Consider the following 18,943-nt stretch of genomic DNA (forward strand, 5'->3'; position numbering starts at 1 on the left):
GGCATTTCACCCACAACATGCATTTAAGATAGCATTGGCACAAGGTGAGTTATCCTGGGTCATAAAACAATTGACATGAATCTTGAGGAAAGGCAGATTTCCAAGCAAATACATAGTTTCATTAACATAGCTTAAGAGAACATCTTCATAAGAAAAACGCATTGACTAGCTCAAGGTTTGACAAAAGTTCAGGCAACCACGTGTCGTCATGGCAACACTGAATTTTAAAAGAAACCTCCTTTTAATTTTGTATAGAGAAGGGAAAAAAAACATCTGACACTTGTAGTTTGTTTCTTCCTGCCACTTAAAAGAGTGGAAAAAAAGCGTCTGTTACTTGCAGTCTATTTCCTCCGCTTGGGGACCCAAACCTTCCTGCCTGTTACTCTCTCAATTTCAAAGTCTTATTATCAAAAAAGAAACCCATAAAATATCTCATTAATTATTTTTATATTGATTCCATGTTGGATATAGTGAGTTAAATAAAATATATTATTACATCACCTGTTTATTTTCACCATTAGAAAACCTTAAATGACATAAGTGAGTAACATTTTCTCAGCACTAATTTCTAGCATAGAGAATATTTGAATCATGTCTCAAGGATTTTACCATCTCCATCTGCCCCACAGTAGAAAAACACAGAAATGTGGCTAATACAATTCAGGTATATAGTTAGTCCACTAAAATTCAAGCTCCATAAAGGCAGAGATTTGTATATGATGTGTATCACTATATCCCCAGCTCCCACCTTGCCAGGCATACAGTGGGTGCTGCAGAAGTATCTGTTGAATGAAAGAATGAGTTAAGCATAGTAGTCCCGGGTCCTAATACAAGGTCTGGTGATAATAAGTGCTCAATTAATATAGCATAATTGAAAGAACCATACCCAAGTTGGACACTGCAGAAAATATCTGACTCATTCAAGACCTTTGCTTGTGAAAATAAAGAGGGCGTTCAATTTTTATGATATTTGTTTTCATCCCTTTATATGTTTAGTTTTACCCACTCAGTCTTTAGATGTTTTACCATCTGTAGTTAAGGCTGCTGCTGCTAAGTCGCTTCAGTCGTGTCTGACTCTGTGCAACCCCATAGATGGCAGCTCACCAGGCTCCCCCGTCCCTGGGATTCTCCAGGCAAGAACACTGGAGTGGGTTGCCATGTCCTTCTCCAATGCATGAAAGTGAAAAGTGAAAGTGAAGTCACTCAGTCGTGTCCGACTCTTCACAACCCCATGGACTGCAGCCTACCAGGCTCCTCCATCCATGGGATTTTCCAGGCAAGAGTACTGGAGTGGGGTGCCATTGCCTTCTGCTGTAAAATCTTAGAGAATTCCCATACAACAAAATCTGTGCTTTTGGAATAGTAAGCTGAGAAGACAAAGAGAAAAAACTGACATTTACTGGACAGTACTTGACTGACATTCTACTAATTTTTAAAAATACATAAAGATTATACATATTTAGGCAACATACCCACAAAAGATAATACAGTGAAATGCAACTCTCCCTTCTCAGGGGCAGTCACTCTTATCAGTTTATTTTGCCTCTTCAATAGAAAATTAAAGTACATATGAGCATAAATAGAGGATGATAGATAGACAAATTGATGGATAGTAGAGTGGTCTATCTGTGTAATAACTCATTTAATCCTCTCAACCACCCTAGCTAGAGAAATTTGTTGTCCCCACATTAAAATTGAGGGAGCTGAAGCTCAGTACCACTGGATACCTTCTTCACAATTTTATAGTTAGAGAACAGTGGAGCCTGGATTCTGAAGCGGATCTCCAATGGCCTCCCCATTCTTTGACTTGGAAAGATGAAAGCCTGTCGGCCACAACTCTGATCTTCACTGCCCATCGGATTTGTGTAGGATATGTTGGGGGAGTGTGTAATTTCCTCGGTTCTGACTCACTGCAGCAAAGATTTGAAATGGTAGACCAGTGTTACAGCTCGGTTACAGCTGTTTTATTTGGCAGTCAAAGGATAGTACACCCTCAAGGTGTGAAGGTGGGCTGACCCAAAAGGAGAGAGGCTCAATCTTGGCTCCCCTTTTTAAATGTTTTGTCTCCTCCCCTTGAGCCTGCTCTATGTAAATTGGGCTAGCCAGGAGGGCTGTTTGTTTCACCTGAGGTTCTCACTCCAGTCCTCAGATTTTCTTTTCTTTTCTTTCATTTTTGTGGGCTTTTCCCTTTCTTTGTCTTTTAGCCACCACCATTTTGGACCCCTTTTTCCTATTCTAACTACCTAACATTCCCCCCTCAAGAGGTGGGTGGCCCAATTCTTTGGGAATAGGGCCTCGAGGTCTCTCTGGCTACTTCCTGCTGAGCTGGGACACCAAAGGGCATTGGGCCTCCCCCTCTTGCTTATCGCAATCCTCAGAGTCCTTATAGCGGTGTCCATCTAAGGGTGAGTGATATTTCCCATGGTCAGGTATAGTTTTATACATCCTTGTTGAATTGGCACCGCATGTTGTAGCTTGTTGACTTGAGCAGAGATAAAATGGGTTAGACAATTGATAATACATGGAGCAATCATAAGCAGCATCAAATGGTGATAACAGGGATTAGTAGGGATATTAGCCAACTCCAAATCCTCCCTTGCCACGAGAAGGATTCCCAAGGAGAGATTGTAGCCACCCCAAGAATTCTCCAGCTCGTTTTTTGAGATCCCATAGGATCTGAATGTTTTTCTTGAGGACTGTGAGACTTTCTTTAACTTGGCTGGAGGTATTTACCCAGAAACAACACATTTCATTCAAGATAGCTCAAGTCCCTCCTTGTTCAGGGATCAGGAGAGCTATCTCCTATCTATTTTGGAGTATAACCCTTTCCAGGCTGTGTTGGCTCTTAAGAGCTGTCCTGAGAAATCTTATCCCCAGAAACTTAATTTTGGGGGTGTTCATTAGAATGGCACTCATTTGTGGTCCTGAACAGTTTTCTGAGATCTTCCAGGGGCTCACAGGTGTATTGAGTGTCTTCTTCTGTTTTCTTCCATGGCTTGACTCATGAGTAGTGAATCCAGGAATCATGCCCTGAAAACTTGACTGCTGTGGGGGTAGAAAGTATTACAGCGTAGGGGCCCTTCCATGTGGGCTGGAGTTGAGTCTTTGGGGACCCATCTTTCCAGACTGTAATTAGGACTTGAGTCACTGAAGCATATAGTGGTGGCTCTTTAGAATCTTTTGGGTCCTGGTTGACACCCCACAAGAATATATCTGGTTGGAATTACCCAATGACCACAGTGTAAGACTCGAGGGTCTGAGCCTCTGGATCTAGGAAGAGGTCATTGGCATAAACAAAAGTTCTCACATATAGCATCTCATAAGGACTAAGACCAACCTGTTCCTTAGGGGCAATAGAGGTGTGGAGGAGAGCTATTGGTAAAGCCTCCTTCCATCCCAGGGAGATCTCCCGGGTTATCTTTTTTATCGCTGATTTTAAGAATTGGTTGGCTCTTTCTACTTTTCCTGAAGACTGAGGCTTCCAGACACAATGGAGATAATAAGTAATGCCCAACGCTTTAGAGACCCCTTGGGTGACTTTAGAAGTAAATGATGTCCCATTGTTACTTTGTGATGACTTGGGCAGGCCAAATCTCAGAACGATTTCATGGAGCAGTTTTTTACCATCTCCTTGGCCTTCTCAGTCTGGGTGGGAAAACCTTCAATCCATCCTGTGAATGTATCTATCATGATTAGTAGGATATTTATACCCTTGAGAAACTGGCATCTGGGTGAAGTCCATCTGCCAGTCCTTTTCTGGCTAGGTCCCACACCGTTGGACAGGCTGGGCCAGCTGGGGTCTTTGAGCTTCTTGGGGATTGTTTAATTGGCAAGTGGGACAAGAGGAGGCCAATCGCCTTACAGCTGTTTGGAGGCCTGTTCCTCTGAAGGACCTTTCTAGTAACCTTTGGAGGGCATTCTCCCCTAAATAAGTGGTGGTGTGTAAGGAGTTAACCAACTTCCATTGAAGGTTCCCAAGCAGAAAAAGGAGTCCCTCCTTTTGGAACCACCCCATATGATCTTCCTGAAAGCCCTCACTCTTAGCTTTAAGAGTCTCACCTTCAGTATATGAAGGAATTTCTGGCAAATTAGCCCATGGAACTAAGGTGGCAACCACTACTACATCACTGTTTTTTAATGCTGCTCTCTTAGCTGCCTGATCATCTGCTTGGTTCCTTTGTGCCACTTCTGTGCTCCCTTTTTGGTGTCCTTTACAATGGGAGACTGAAACATCATCTGGCAGATGGACTGCCTCCAAGAGCCTAAGGATTTGATCACCATATTTGATTGGGGACCCTCGGGTGGTCAAGTGGCCTCTTTTCTTTCCAAATAGCAGCACGTGCATGTAGCACCAGAAAGGCATACTTGGAGTCAGTGTAAATGGCTACTCTTTTTTCCTTTTCCAAGCTCTAAAGCTTGAGTCAGGGCTATAGGCTTAGCCAATTGGGCTGAAGTACCTGTTGGAAAAGGTTTAGCCTCTATGGTCTCAAAATTGGAAACTACTGCATATCCAGCTCTTCTTTTTCCATCCAAGACAAAGCTGCTTCCATCAGTGTACCAGATTTCCTCAGGATTGTTTAGATCTTCTGACAAGCCCTCTCAGGGTTTTGTCCAGTAATCCAAAGTTTCTAGGCAAGAGTGAAAGGGAGAGAGCCCTTGGGGGTAGGTAGGAGGGTAGCTCGATTAAGAACCTCATAAGGGGATATAGTCAGGCCTGGATTTTCCATCAGCACTACTTAATATCTGAGGATCCTTTGATCAGACATCCATAAATGGCCTCTCCTATTCAGGAGTTGTTTCACTAGGTGGCTGGTAAAAGTAGTTAGTTTGCCCCCAAAGTGAAAGTGAAAGTGAAGTGAAGTCACTCAGTGGTGTCCGACTCTTAGCGACCCCACAGACTGCAGCCCACCAGGCTCCTCCTTCCATGGGATTTTCCAGGCAAGAGTACTGGAGTGGGGTGCCATTGCCTTCTCCAGAGAGTTTAAAGAATCTCCTATCAGGACTGCAATAGCAGCAAGATTTAGAAGGCAGGGAGGCCAGCCTTGGGAAGTTGGGTCGAGCCTCTTGGATAAGTAAGCTACAGGCTGCGGCTCAGGTCCCAACCTTTGAGTTAACACTCCCAAGGCTATTCCTTCATTTTCTTGCATGTACAGGTGGAATGCTTTTTCTGGGTCTGCCAATCTCAAGGCTGTTCTTGAGTTAAGGCTTCTTTTAGTGTATCCTCTGCCTCCTTTTGAGGACTTCCCCACATCAATGTGGGAATTAAATCACCCCCTCCCTTCAAGCTTTCATATAAGGCCTGGGCAATTAGATCATAATTGGGTGTCCAGATTCTACAATACCCGGTTAGCCCCAGGAAATCTCATGGTTGTTTTTGAGTCGTGGGGGAGGGCAACTGGAAGATTCCTTGTACTTGATCAAAGGACAACCTCCTAGATGACCCATGTGTAATCTGAACTCCCAGGTAGGTGACCTTTGTCTCGACCATCTGTGCCTTAGCACAGACTTTATATCCCCTCTCTGCCAAAAGTTAAGAATCTGAATTGCATGTTGTTGGGCATTTTTCTCATCCAGAGAGCAGATAGTAGGTCTTCTACATATTGTAATATTTTCCCAAAGGTCCCAGAATCAGATCTAGGGGATCCCAGCTAAAAGCCTGCTCAAACAGATAGGGGCTATCTCTGAACCCCTGAGGTAATACTGTCCAAGTCATCTGTTGGTGTTTTTCTCCTGGAGACTCCCAGTCGAAGGCAAAAAGATATTGGGATTCTTTAACCAGTGGCATGCAAAAAAATGCATCCTTAAGATCCAGGACTGTAAACTACTTGGCACTGGGCAGGATTTATCCCAAGAGTGCATAGGGATTGGGTACTGTGGGATGGAGGGGGACCACAGCTTCATTTATAATCCAGAGATCTCGAACCATTCACCAGGTCCCATCCTTTTTCTTTACAGAGAGGATTGGGGTGTTACACGGTGAACTGGTGAGGACCAATAGCCCACAGGCAAGGAATTTTATTAGCGATTGTAGTCTTTCCCAAGCTTCTCTTCTGAGAGGTATTGTTTCCAGTTTGGAAGCCAAGTGGGATCTTGGAGGACAATGATGACCAGTTCAGCTTGGTGGGCTTGTACAAGAGTTCCCTGGTCCCAAACCTGGGGGTTAATTTTGTCCTCCCATAGTTTTTGGTCCCTCCCTATTGGAGAGGGTATATTGGATTCCTCAGTAGTAACCAGAAGCTGTAGAAAAGCTTCCTGTCACAAGGGTGGTCCCCAGTTTAGTGAGTTTATCTCTTCCCAATAAAGAAGTAGGACACTCAGGGACCACCAGAAACTGGTGGGAAAATATTTGTCCATTCCAGCAACAAAGAAGTGCTTGGGTGAATCTTTTTGTAATTGTTTTTCCTGTAACACCCAAAATGGTACAGGTTTGGGAGGAGAAGCCTCTAGAATAGGAGGTCAGGACACAGTAGGTAGCCCATGTGTCAACCAAGAAATTCTCAGACCTACCTGCCACATCCAGCTGCACCCTTGGCTCCAGCCCCGTGATGATTATCTGTGACAGGCAGGCTGGCTGGAGCGGGCCACTTCAGTCCTGTTAAACCATCGTGAGGGAAGGCTTGAAGCTTGACCTTGAGGCTCTTGGGTCCCAAGGGCAGAATGCCACCCAATGTCCCAATAGATGGCATTTGTAGCAAGCCATTTAGGAGACTTGTCATGGTTTGGACACTCTTTGGCCCAGTGTCCCACCTGTCTACAGATTAGGCATTTGCCTTGTGCCTTGTCCTTTAAGAACTCGGGGTTCGCCATAGTGCTTCCCTGGAGGACGGCCAGCATCTGGGTATGCCTTGTCTCTTTCCTTTTCTCCCTTTCCTCGACCTTGACGTCCCTCTCTCGTTCTCTGTTATAAAAGGTACTGGTGGCTGTCTGGACCATCCCATTTAAAGAAGCAGAAGGGTCCTTCTGCTGTAGTTGTTGTAACTTTATCCTAATATCTGATGCACATTGGGACAGGAATTTGTCCTTTAAAATCACCTGTTCCTTGTAAGAGTCGAAGTTCAGATTGGTAAACTTTTGGAGGGCCTCTTTTAGCCTTTCCAGAAAGGCAGTGGGGTTCTCACTGGACTGCTGACTTATTGCTGAGACCCAGGCATAGCTGATTACTTTTTGCTGGGCTGCTTTTAGCCCTACCTTTACACAGATCAGAAAGTAATCCCTTTCCCAGATGTGCTCAGGGTCATTATAATTTCAGTTAGGATCTGAGGAGGGGACTGCAGTTTCCCCCACTGGATATTTACTGCTTGACTTGTTGAAGCCCTGTAGCATACCCTCAGGCTTCCTTTATGACCCTAGCATACTCAGGGTCAGATAAAGTTTGACTCAATATGACCATGATGTCCTTCCACGTCAAGTCAAAGGCCAAGGTAATGTATTGGAATGTATCTACATATTTGCCTGGGTCATCTGGATAGCTTTCCAGGTCTTGTTTTATCAGTCTTAGTTCTAAGTGGGAGAAGAACTTATGGACCCAGGTTGATCCAAATTCTCCTCCAGTTTCACTAAGGGACATACTTGAGTTGGCTTTTGTGGAGGGGGTGCTCCCAGATATGGGGGCACATTTGGATACAAGGAAAGAACACCAGGCAACTCGGGAGCCATGGGAGGTGAGCCTTCATGGGAGGCTTCCTTCTCTTAGTTGTCTATGCCTAACACCATTTGCCTAGTAGGCTCACTTTTAGGGCGTACAACAATCCCATACTTAAGACAGAGTTCCTTCATATTTCTTAGGTGGAAGAAAATTTGGACATAGGTGATCTCTGTCCATTTCCCTTATCTTTTGCAGAATAAGTCCAACTGTAGGACGGTATTGTAATTTAAACTCCCATCATCAGGCCAGTGTTCCTTATCCCCCAGAGAATACTGTGGCCACGAAGTGGCACAAAAGAATTTTAAGCAACTTTTCCTTAGAGGATCAAACAACTTTCAGTTATCAAGGATGCATCTCAAGGGCACCTGTAAGGAAGTTGATTGGTTATTTCCCATCTAAAAGACAGTGATGACAGGGAGAAAAAGAAAAAAGGAGAAGAAACTAATAGACCTTCTTCTATTTTTATGGGTGGACTTCCTTAGGGGTGAGTCTTTCTAAAGGTTATCCTACCCAGTACTGTTGCAACCTGAGAGCTAAGGGTCAAGGTGCAGATCCCCAGGGAGTTTGAGGCTTGACAATCTCCTAGAGATCAACATTTCATTGTCATAGGCCCACTTTAGGTAGTAACAGAAGTAATGGCAAAGGAGAGGGTTACCTGGTCCTGTTAGGGGCATTAAGAGTATTTTAATAATAAGCTGGGTGGTGATGTTGCCTACAAGGGGGCAGGGTCCTGGTTGCAGGAGTTAGTAAGTGACTTGAGAACAAATTAATAAGAGGCAACAGATCAGGTGTTCCATAAAAGTGGAGTGGAGATTTGATCAGGGTTATGTTTGTAACCTTCTCCTTGGAGAAGGCAATGGCAACCCACTCCAGTATTCTTGCCTGGAAAATCTCATGGACGGAGGAGCCTGATAGGCTGCAGTCCATGGGGTCGCTAAGAGTTGGACATGACTGAGCGACTTCGCTTTCACTACTTTTGTAACTTTAGGGGAAGGGTGGTAAGGGTTTGGGCCCAAAAGGCCTGCAGGGTTCACTCCCAAAGTGGCAAACATTGTCCCTGGAAGCCCAATTGCTCTTGAAGGGATGCCACCAACAGATGGACCTCTAGCAGGCACTGTGGGCCTGTCACCCCCCCTAACAGGTTCACTGAGAGGCGCTGTTGATACACATGTTGTAGGAAACATGGAAGATGAAGGCCTGAATCTCTAGAGGGATTGGATATTATATAGTACTTCCCTCCCAAGGGCCAGCTATTTTCTGGTTGTCCCTCCAGAAGATTGTAGAGGCAACATGGTGGGCCTGTAAGAGCATGAAACAGGAGGGAAGGGGCCAGGGCACAACTTTTGAAAGAATGACATAGCCCAAGGGCATAGGCATAACATAAACTGATTAGAATCAAATGGGTCCAAGATGGCAGACAAGTCAAATTCAACTAGGCCTTGATCCTCAATCTGCAAGCTAAATGACACACCCAAAGGCGCCATGACAGTTCCAAGGCACTACCAAAAGACCAAGGAGTGGGTGGCTCCCCAATTGTTGGAAAGATCCTCCCACCCATTAGCATATGACATCGGCCAGCTCACAAAAACTAACCACACATTTCACGGCCAACGCATTTACCTTCTCTGATGGCACACACTCTGTGGCCTGTGCTTCTCTCTGAATCCAAACAAATCTACCCCTTACCTATCACTGTGTCTCTCACTGAATTTTTTTGCAATGAGACATCAAAAACCTGAGTTTCATTAGGTCCTGCCATATGAGTTTGAGTCCCAATCTTAGGTAAACAGTTTCAAACACAACTTTTGGAGATGGAAAGATGACGACCTGCCCAATATTTTGTAAACAGTGGCACAGATGGAGAGAGGAGCTGAAGAATGGGAGAAAAAGCAGTGGGATACTAACGCATATATATGGAATTTAGAAAGATGGTAACAATAACCCTGTGTACGAGACAGCAAAAGAGACACTGATGTATAGAACAGTCTTATGGACTCTGTGGGAGAGGGAGAGGGTGGAAAGATTTGGGAGAATGGCATTGAAGCATGTATAATATCATGTATGAAACGAGTCGCCAGTCCAGGTTCGATGCACGATACTGGATGTTTGGGGCTGGTGCACTGGGACGACCCAGAGGGATGGTATGGGGAGGGGGGAGGGAGGAGGGTTCAGGATGGGGAACACATGTACACCTGTGGCGGATTCATTTTGATATTTGGCAAAACTAACACAATATTGTAAAGTTAAAAAAAAAAAAAAGCAGTGGGAAAAGCATGCCAAGGAACCCCCTTCATAGCCTGTCAGAAAAACTGCTAAATGCCTGACCTGTACCCATAGTTTTCATTGGCCTGATCCTTGGCACAAAGAAGATTAAGAACAGAATAACCCTCACCCACTTGGGCAACAGCTCCTAAGGCATAGCAGATAGTGGAGCCTTCAGGACACACTGAGAAGTAGCCCCGTGCCAGAGACCCTCAACTGCACCCACTGCTGCTCACCTGTTCACAGGGGGTTCAAGGAAACAAGAAACTCGAGATTGTAAAGGAATTAAGATTTGTTAGCCATATGTCCTTCCAGTGATTGGGGCAAGGACCTCTTACCTTAACTGGAGGTCTTCTGGAATCTGAGACTGAGCTGTGTGAACTTCCTGCTGAGTTTGTTTTTGCTGTCCCTGTTTTCAGCATACTAGGCTTCTTGTCACTTCCACTGGGCTGGGTTTCCTTGGCATTCAGCTTCCACCACATGACCTTTTGCCACGTGACTGTTGTCGGGCTTCTTCTGTGCTTGGTCTCTGCCTCATGGGGCTGAGCTGAGGTTGTTTCAGCCAGGTTACATCCGAGTTATGGCACCAGATATGTCATCAGGGGAGTGTGTAATTTCCTAGATTCTGTCTTACTGCAGCAAAGATTTGAAATGGTGGACCAGTGTTATAGCCCGATTACAGCTCCGTTTTATTTGGCAAACAAAAGGTAGTACACCCTCGAAGCATGAGGGCAGGCTGACCCAAAAGGAGAGAGTCTCAATCTTGGCTCCTCTTTTTATATGTTTTGTCTCCTCCCCCTGAGCCTGCCCTATGTAAACTGGGCTAACCCAGAAAGCTGTTTGTTTCACCTGAGGTTCTCAGTCTGGTCCTCAGATTTTCTTTTGTTCTGTTTCTGTGGGCTTTTTTCTTCCTTTGTCTTTTAGCCACCACCATTTTGGACTTCTTTTTCCTATTCTAACTACCTAACAGTAACATCTCTTTGCCTGCTGAGAAAAATGAGATGGAATCCTATTTTCACCACTATCCACCACCTTAACATTCACTAAAAAAAAAAAAAAAACTTTCTAAAAACAAGTGAACAACAAGCAGAGATTGAAACACTGTTGTTAATCAAGTTTCTGAGGAAACACACAGTTTGGTTCCTTTTTCACCATGTATATCTGTATCTATCACTGTCACAGCTAATCAAGGTCTTTACTCCAAACTTATTTAGAAGCTTTTTTGCCAAGTCATCACTAATTCTGATCTGGAATGTTCCCCTCTAAGAGACTCTTCCTGGAAGAGGGCATGGCAACCCACTCCAGTATTCTTGCCTGGAGAGTCCCATGGACAGAGAAACCTGCTGGGCTACAGTCCACAGGGTCACAAAGAGTGTAAGCATGCACAAGAGACTCTTAGAACCAGAGTTTCTGATTAGGTTGGAATCAAAGCCTTTACAGCTCTTACTTCCCATTTTTCACATCCTCACAGGTACAAACAAATGGTTTCTGTCTCTACACTGCCAAATGTATTGCTTTTACAGACTCTATGTTAATTAGAAAGTTATGTGCCAGTTCCTTCCTCTATTCCCTCCCTCGCATGGCAGTAGTGGAGGGGCAAACCACATCATAGCAGATTTGCCAAGAATTAACTGAACTTATATACTCTGAATATGGTCCTTTTCTTATCTCCTGGCAAAGGATCTTTCCAGCTGTACTTCTTCCAGCTCCAGATCTAGTTATTGCATGAACTTACATATAATTGGTTTTTTCGTAATCCTTTACACCTAAAACTTTTATCATTTACCTTTTGGTTGTTTTAGTAAAACCATTTTTTGAAATGAACTTTTAAAGAGGTTTGAAGTTTTCATCATGGGCACTTTAAAACAAAATAAATGAAAAAAAAAAGAAAAGAAAACACACATTGACCAGAAAACAGAGCCGAACAAAAATGTTTAAAGATTGTGTCATACAGTGGGGTGCTGATAAATTTTCAACCAGTTCTTAATGATGTGTGTGTCTGTATATATACACTATAAATTGTATTGACATAAAGGAGATGTGGCACACAATTGTATAAGTGATAATATACAATAGCCTTTATTGTAAATTCCATATAGCCAGTTGTTCTCACAGAATGCATTCACTGGTTTTCGCTGAGCATTTATATCCCTAGCCAACATGTGGTTGCAACTGATGAATGAACCAACATGAAAATGCATGAACACAATCAACATAAGTATTGGTTGACATTTTAATTTAAGCTTACTAATAAGAAAAAAGTGATTCAGCAAAGACGCATGTATTGGAACTTCATTTGTTCATCAATGATGTGAGTAACTTCTTTGCTGAACTGGATGATGGTTCTCAAATTCTAGAAGAATATTTCTGACTTTTTGTGTGCTAGTCACAATGTAAAATCTTCAGTTTTGTTTGTTTGTTTAATCTGCTTTAGAACCCCCTCCTCCATTCCTTTCTTAAGTCTGAAGTGACAATCAGAAAAGCAATAAATCAAGCCCTAGTTTGTAGCATTTGCCAATTCCTTTGATGTAAATACTCCCACTACAGCTGATTTTAAGTCATGCAGAGTTGGGAAGACATTTTACATCATTACAAGGAATAAATATGATAGATATAAATAACTCCTAGAGCATAGATAACAGTAAATTGCAACTTCCCTATTAGTCTAATGGTTAAGACTCCGCACTTTTACCACAGGGGGCATGGGTTTGATCCCTGGCTGGGAAATTAAGATCCCTCATGGCACTGCCAAAAAAAAACAAATAAAAAAGTAAATTGTCTAAAAACATTAGAAAGTGATGAGTTTTGAGGATTTATTAGCTTTGTTATTAATAAAATGTATTTCATTGTAAGTTTTTAACAACCCTCATGAAAATGTCTGAAAATTTAATAGTTGACTCCCTCAGGCTGATATAGGTCATCTCCAGCTTACCACTGGCTCATGTGTTTTCTCCTCACAGGTCGTCTTGAGAAGCCAAAAATTACTCAGAGTTTCGTGACATCTGTGAACAGCACCTGTAATGTCACACTGATGTGCTCTGTGGATAAAGAAGAAAAGAATGTGACATACAGTTGGAGTCCACGAGGGGAAGAGGGCAATGTCCTTCAAATCTTCCAGACCCCTGACAACCAAGAGGAGACTTACACGTGTACAGCGTGGAACCCTGTCAGCAACAATTCTGACTCCATCTCTGCCCAGCAGCTCTGTGCAGGTAACCAAGCATCTCTGGCCATCTCTCTTGGAGTCTCAAAATTCACTCTGACCTGCTGCAAGGCCTGAAACTGGCCCAAGTTCTCCAGAGGAAGGTGCCTTCGTTATGGCATGGCTGGACCCAAGGTGCTTCTCCTCCCAGTAAGCCCCAGAAAAGAGTCCAAAGCCTTCTGGGAGATGCCAGGCATTTCAGGGTATTCTGAGGCAGTCCCCACTCAGCTGCCTGATTCAGTTTCTGATCTTGACCTTTAATAGCGGGCAGTACAGTTTTCCTTGTAGCTTTGGCACTCCCCTGGAGGGCACCTAGTATGGATAGTGCTCTTGAATGTGGACAAGCTTGCCTAACCTCTCTGGCCCATCTCCTGAGAGTCAAGTCTCATTGAATCTTCTGTTTTCAGACATCACAATGACCCCCCATACTCGCCACACTGGACTGATGAGTGGGCTGGCTGTGCTTTCTGTGCTTATAGTCATTCTACCTTCAGTGGTTTTGTTCCTTTTGTGCAAGAAAGGAGAAGGTAGGAGATTTTCTCACAAGGTAAATGTAGAAATGTACCTTCATTTTTTCTGGTATTGAAGTCAGTTATCCAAGGTGGGGTGGAAATGTCCTTTGTTCCAGGGAATTAGTCTTTCTAGACTCCTCAGTGCCCCATCTTACCCTCTCCCAGAAAGACAGCCCTGATTACTGTATTACATTACCCTGAATGGTCTTCCAAACATGTTTCTGGGATCAGCAGGATGCCATGGGTCCAGAACTTCGGTCCAAGTTTAAGTGAGTAAGTAACTGTTAGTCGCTTGGTCGTGTTTGACTCTTTGCAATCCCAAGGACTGTAGCCTGCCAGGCTCTTCTGTCCATGAAATTCTCCAGGCAAGAATACTGGAGTGGGTTGCCATTTCCTTCTCCAGGTCTCCTGTAGGGAAAATCAGAATTGGACACCTCAAGTCAAAGAGAGCCCCTGGGTTCAAGTTTAGCACTGCCATTAACAAACTGTGCTCCATGGGGCACATGTATTTACCTCTCCAACTCAGTGTTCTCACACGTGAAATAAGATTTGGACTAAGTCTCCAAGGTCACTTCCAAGTCCACCAAAACTGTGACCTTTGAAATGTCATTGAGGGACAAGTATTAGTTGTCACTAGATCCCTTTGGGTCCCTCTGGATCATTCTGTAATTGTAACCATTCTAAACTCAGAAAACCTGATCTTGAGCCCTAGGTGAGTCCACCCTTCTATTCCTCTTAATTCTGTGTCCACTCAAAATCTTCCTTTCCCACCCATCATAATAGCAACCATGGATGTAGAGAGGTTCTACCTCTGATTCCATGTTCCTAACTCTCTTTTGGGTCTGATTCCTCAGGTTCCTTCTTGAAGAACTTCAGTAAGAACCCTGGTAAGTTCTCAACCACTAGTTTCCCTGGATGACAACTGGAAGAGATGAGTTCACAGTAGAGTGTGGTGAAGCCTAAGCTTGTACTTTGCAGACATCTGGGGTGAAGGTCCCAGCTTGACCATCTATCAGCTACCAATTATTTTATCACTGTCTTGGTTTTCTCAGTTGTAAAATACATGTAAAACCAGGTTGTGCAGCATATACTTACTGAACAGATTTAATGAATTACACATATAAAGGACTTGGCCAAGTGCCTGGTACATCGTGAGTACTTTGATACTATCCTTACAATTGACATACCTGGGCTTGGCACAGAAGGAGGCATCCTGGGCGAAGAGAGTCTGTAATATGAACTGTAGCTCAAATAATCTCTTGATGGGGAGAAGTCACACCACCTCCTCAGGCCATAGGTGATCTTCAGGGCTCCTCAAAGAGGCCTTTGCCCTCAATCCCTCACAGCCTTGTTGAAGGGAAGAAGTCCTATTTTTTCATCTGCAAATGAAATAAAAGAGAGCACTGAATCTGGTTCACTCACCAAGTCTGAGGCAGGGACTGCTGCTGCTAAGTCGCTTCAGTCATGTCCGACTCTGTGCGACCCCATAGACGGCAGCCCACCAGGCTCCCCCGTCCCTGGGATTCTCCAGGCAAGAACACTGGAGTGGGTTGCCATTTCCTTCTCCAGAGGCAGGGACTGGGACAGGACTAAACTCTGAAACACTTGATCCCTGTAATAATAGCACTCAGCCCAGACCTGTTGTCTGCAGATATGTTGGTGCTTTGGAATATGAAGGCCCTCAATTCTGGCTATCTGTTTTCAACTTGACCCTCAAATGTTCCACATTAGGAGCAAAGAAAAGCAGTACAAAGGGAGAAATGCATCTATTAGTCCATGAATTCTTAAAACAGACACTCAGTTGTGTCCGACTTTTTTCAATCCCATAGCCTGTAGCCACCAAGTTCTTCTGTCCATGGAATTCTTCAGGCTAGAATACTGGAATGGGCAGCCATTCCCTTCTCCAGGGGATCTTCCCAAACCAGAAACTGAACCCTGGTCTCCCCTTGTAGCTCAGCTGGTAAAGAATCTGCCTGAAATGCAGGAGATTCCAGTTGTATTCCGGGGTTGGGAAAATCCCCTGGAGAAGGGATAAGCTACCCACTCCAGTATTCTTGGGCTTCCCTGGTGGCTCAGATGGTAAAGAATCTGCTTGCAATGTGGGAGACTTAGGTTCGATCCCTGGGTTTGGAAGATCCCTTGGACGAGGGCATGGCAACCCACTCCGGTATTTTTGCCTGGAGAATTCCAAGGACACAGGAGCCTGGTAGGCTACAGTTCATGGGGTCACAAGGAGTCAGACATGACTAAGCCCAGCACAGTTCCCATATTGCAGGCAGATTATCATCTGAGTCACTAGGTGAACCCTGAATTCTTAAAAGTAGGAATTCTTAAATTCCTCTCACTGAGCTTGGCAGGTAGAGAGTTTAACAAATGTTTGAATCAATCAGTCAAGTAACAAATATGTGTGGAGTACCTCTTACATGTCTAACACTGAAGTGGTAAAAGAAAGATATGTACCAGAAGAGACCAACACAGTGTATAACTAGAGAGAATCAATCTAATTGAAAAACTAAGACCGTCACATGAAAAGACTAGCCATACAAGGCAGTCAATGCTAAATGCTGGAGATACTAAGGAAGACCCTGGGTGGAAAAGCTACCTGCAGTGCCCACACAGAGGTTGGGGAGAATCTCTTTATCCTAATGGGGACTGAAAAGAATTCCCACTGAGCTCTGGGTAAGACCTGAGCCAGGTGTCTCCTGTACTGCATGGCATCCCTAAGAAAGGGATTCAATCCCCAAGCAAGGATTCAAACATCCATCTCAAGAGGACAGGAGTCATTTAACCTCTTGGGGTGTCATTTCTTTATTTGAAAAAAGAGAACATTAAGTCATCTCTAAAAATTCATCCACATTTTCATGTACTGTGGTTCTATGCTTGTTTGTGACTCAGATGCTTCCTCAAAGAAAACAATATACACATACATCACAGTTTCAAGAAACACCCAGCCAGCAGAGTCCAGGATCTATGATGAGATCCCCCAATCCAAGGTAAGGTGGTGCTACTCACAGGTCTCCACCACCACCCCAAACAGGGGGTCATGGGTAGCAGCCACAGGCCAGAGGCTGGGGGTGCGGGATCCGACCAAGAAATACCATGTCAGGGAAATGATCCTTCGAATCTTTCTATGAGGACAAGAAAGTGGCCATGTGTCACCCCCTGGTAGCCTCCTGGACTTGAGACCTCATGCTTCTAATTGGGCCTGGCTCCATGTTAGATGTCATGACTAAGAGTAAAGCACCTTCTATAGGGGACCCATACCAGGGGAGCCTCTGATATGAGGTGAGAGCTTTTATGTGGCCACTGACCAGTAAACAAGTTGCTAAGGGGATTTCAAGTGCACAAAACGGAGAGAGGTCCACTTGAACTTGACTTCTTGGTCTGGCTGCAGCAGCAGCTTATCCTCCACAGGCTGATTCACTCTGTCCCACAGCCTGCCCTCCCACCTTCCTCTTACCTGCCTGCCCCTCCCTCACCTCCACTCGTAACCAGGCTTCCTCATGGTATCACCTTCCTCTGTGCTTCTACCAGCCTGCTCTCCTGAAGTCTCCAAGGAGAGAAAGGGAAATTGAAGTCTGCCTGGTCAATCCAGCCCTGTACTTGGACCAATAGTTCAGCTGGGTTCGTAGAGCCCATGGAAAGCTAAAATTCTGATTAAGCAAGACTCAGTCTGAACCACCAGACTGTTCTTCTTGGCTTCTGAGGTTCTTGTCCAATTGCTACCTATACCCACTCCAACTTCACCCTGATCCTCTCCACCTGGATGGAACCAAAGGTGAAGCTGGGAGAGGAGACCACTTAGTGAAAGTGAGAGCAGGGAGGGCTGATGGGCAGAGGAAGAAGTAAGAGATTTGCCTGGGCTCCCTCACTGAGGGCAAGATGGGTGTTTTACAGGTGCTCCCCACCAAGGAGGAGCCAGTGAACACAATTTACTCCATAATGCAGTACTCTGATAAGGTAAAGTCTGTCTGATTTTTATCACTGTTGTCCTGTCTGTTCCAACTTTTCTTTGGCATCTTATCTAACCAAACAGGAGTAAAATAGTTCCCTTGGGACTCTGTGCTTCTCAGGATTAATTGCTGATAGCCTTGATCTCCTTCCACACATGCACACAGCTCTGCCTCCCAGGTCCAAGGCCATTTACAAGCTGGCTTCCTTGATTTCTGTTCCCAGCCTTTCTATGAAGGAGCATCTAGGTCTCTGAACTGCAGTGTGGAAACTTCAGCCTCTAATAACATCTAGAGCCATTGCTAGCTCACAGTGTATAAATTGGAAGGCAGGTCTGCCATGCCCCAGGCAGACACAGGGCCATACCAGATGCACAGATAGGCAGGCAGAACACAGGTTGAATCCCAGTTGCCACTGGTTCCCTCAGCAGACCTTCACAGTGTGCCACCTGTACAAGCATTTGTAGTGCTCTAGTGATACTCATGTTCCCTGTGCCCCAGCATGCTTCTCTCAAATATGCAAAGAGGGAAGGTAGGTCCTGACCTTTGACAGGACTTTCAGTTTGGGGAACCTGGTTCAGTGTTGTTACTATCTGAAAGTCCTTGTTTCCACCACAATCAGGACAGCTTTGGGGTCTCTGGGTGAATCAAATTTTTTGGAAGTGTTTCTGTCTAATAGCTGAGTTAATAGGCAGGAAGCTAACCAGGAAAGATAAATTTGAACCCAGATGTCTGGGGAGAAAGGGATGATAATGATAACAAGTGACGAGTGGGAGGAAATATTGGGATGTCAAAATGGAATGCAAATGCATTCATGAATAAGAATTAAAAGCTGATTCTATGAGTCATCTGTAAGCTGGACAAGTAGGAAGGTCATAAGGGAACTCAATGCACAGGTCAGTTTCAGTTTGAATGTCAAGATAAACCAAGTGCCCTGGAGAATAAGACAGAAGGACTTTGACTTCCTCAAGGACCAAAGATGGAAGGAGAGAGAAGAAAAGGAAGAAAATGAGTGAGGAAAGAGGAGGAGGGGAAAAGGGGATGGAGAAGCAAGTGAGAAGCAGGGAGCCAGCATGTCTGCACCAGGATTAGAAGGAGAATGGGAGGAAACAGAAGAAAATACACTGGGAAGTAGTAGATTTGAAGGATTAATCAGGGACTCCTGGATTGAGACATCTCATAGTAAACTCTCTAGACAAGTTGATTGGTTATTACTAGTTTGGTTAGTATGTAATTTAAAACCTAGGACTCCATGAGCCAGTGGAAGAGTTGTCTGCAGTATTCTAAGTAACTATAGCATATGACACCAGTGAAAGTGACACCACTACATATAAGCCAAGGTGAAGTTACTGGGGTAAAGGAGAAATGAAGG

The 18,943-nt window shown here is 44.4% G+C and overlaps 1 protein-coding gene across 7 annotated transcripts in view; it reads left to right on the forward strand.

Moving 5' to 3' along the window:
* CD84 (CD84 molecule) overlaps positions 1-18,943 on the forward strand; it is a 51,407-nt gene that overhangs the window by 22,869 nt on the left and 9,595 nt on the right. For 2 of the 7 annotated variants that reach the window (XM_010802802.4, XM_024989886.2), the window contains 5 exons: positions 12,868-13,119; positions 13,517-13,636; positions 14,476-14,508; positions 16,517-16,614; positions 17,519-17,581. In XM_010802802.4, the coding sequence (XP_010801104.1) occupies positions 12,868-13,119; positions 13,517-13,636; positions 14,476-14,508; positions 16,517-16,614; positions 17,519-17,581 (566 nt within the window). Of the gene's footprint in view, positions 1-12,867; positions 13,120-13,516; positions 13,657-14,475; positions 14,777-16,516; positions 16,615-17,518; positions 17,582-18,943 lie in introns of those variants that run through there. The other 5 variants (XM_024989882.2, XM_059884953.1, XM_024989884.2 and 2 more) reach the window with 5 other exon arrangements.

This window comes from Bos taurus, chromosome 3 (assembly GCF_002263795.3).
Source record: "Bos taurus isolate L1 Dominette 01449 registration number 42190680 breed Hereford chromosome 3, ARS-UCD2.0, whole genome shotgun sequence".
NCBI classification, from domain to species: domain Eukaryota; kingdom Metazoa; phylum Chordata; class Mammalia; order Artiodactyla; family Bovidae; genus Bos; species Bos taurus.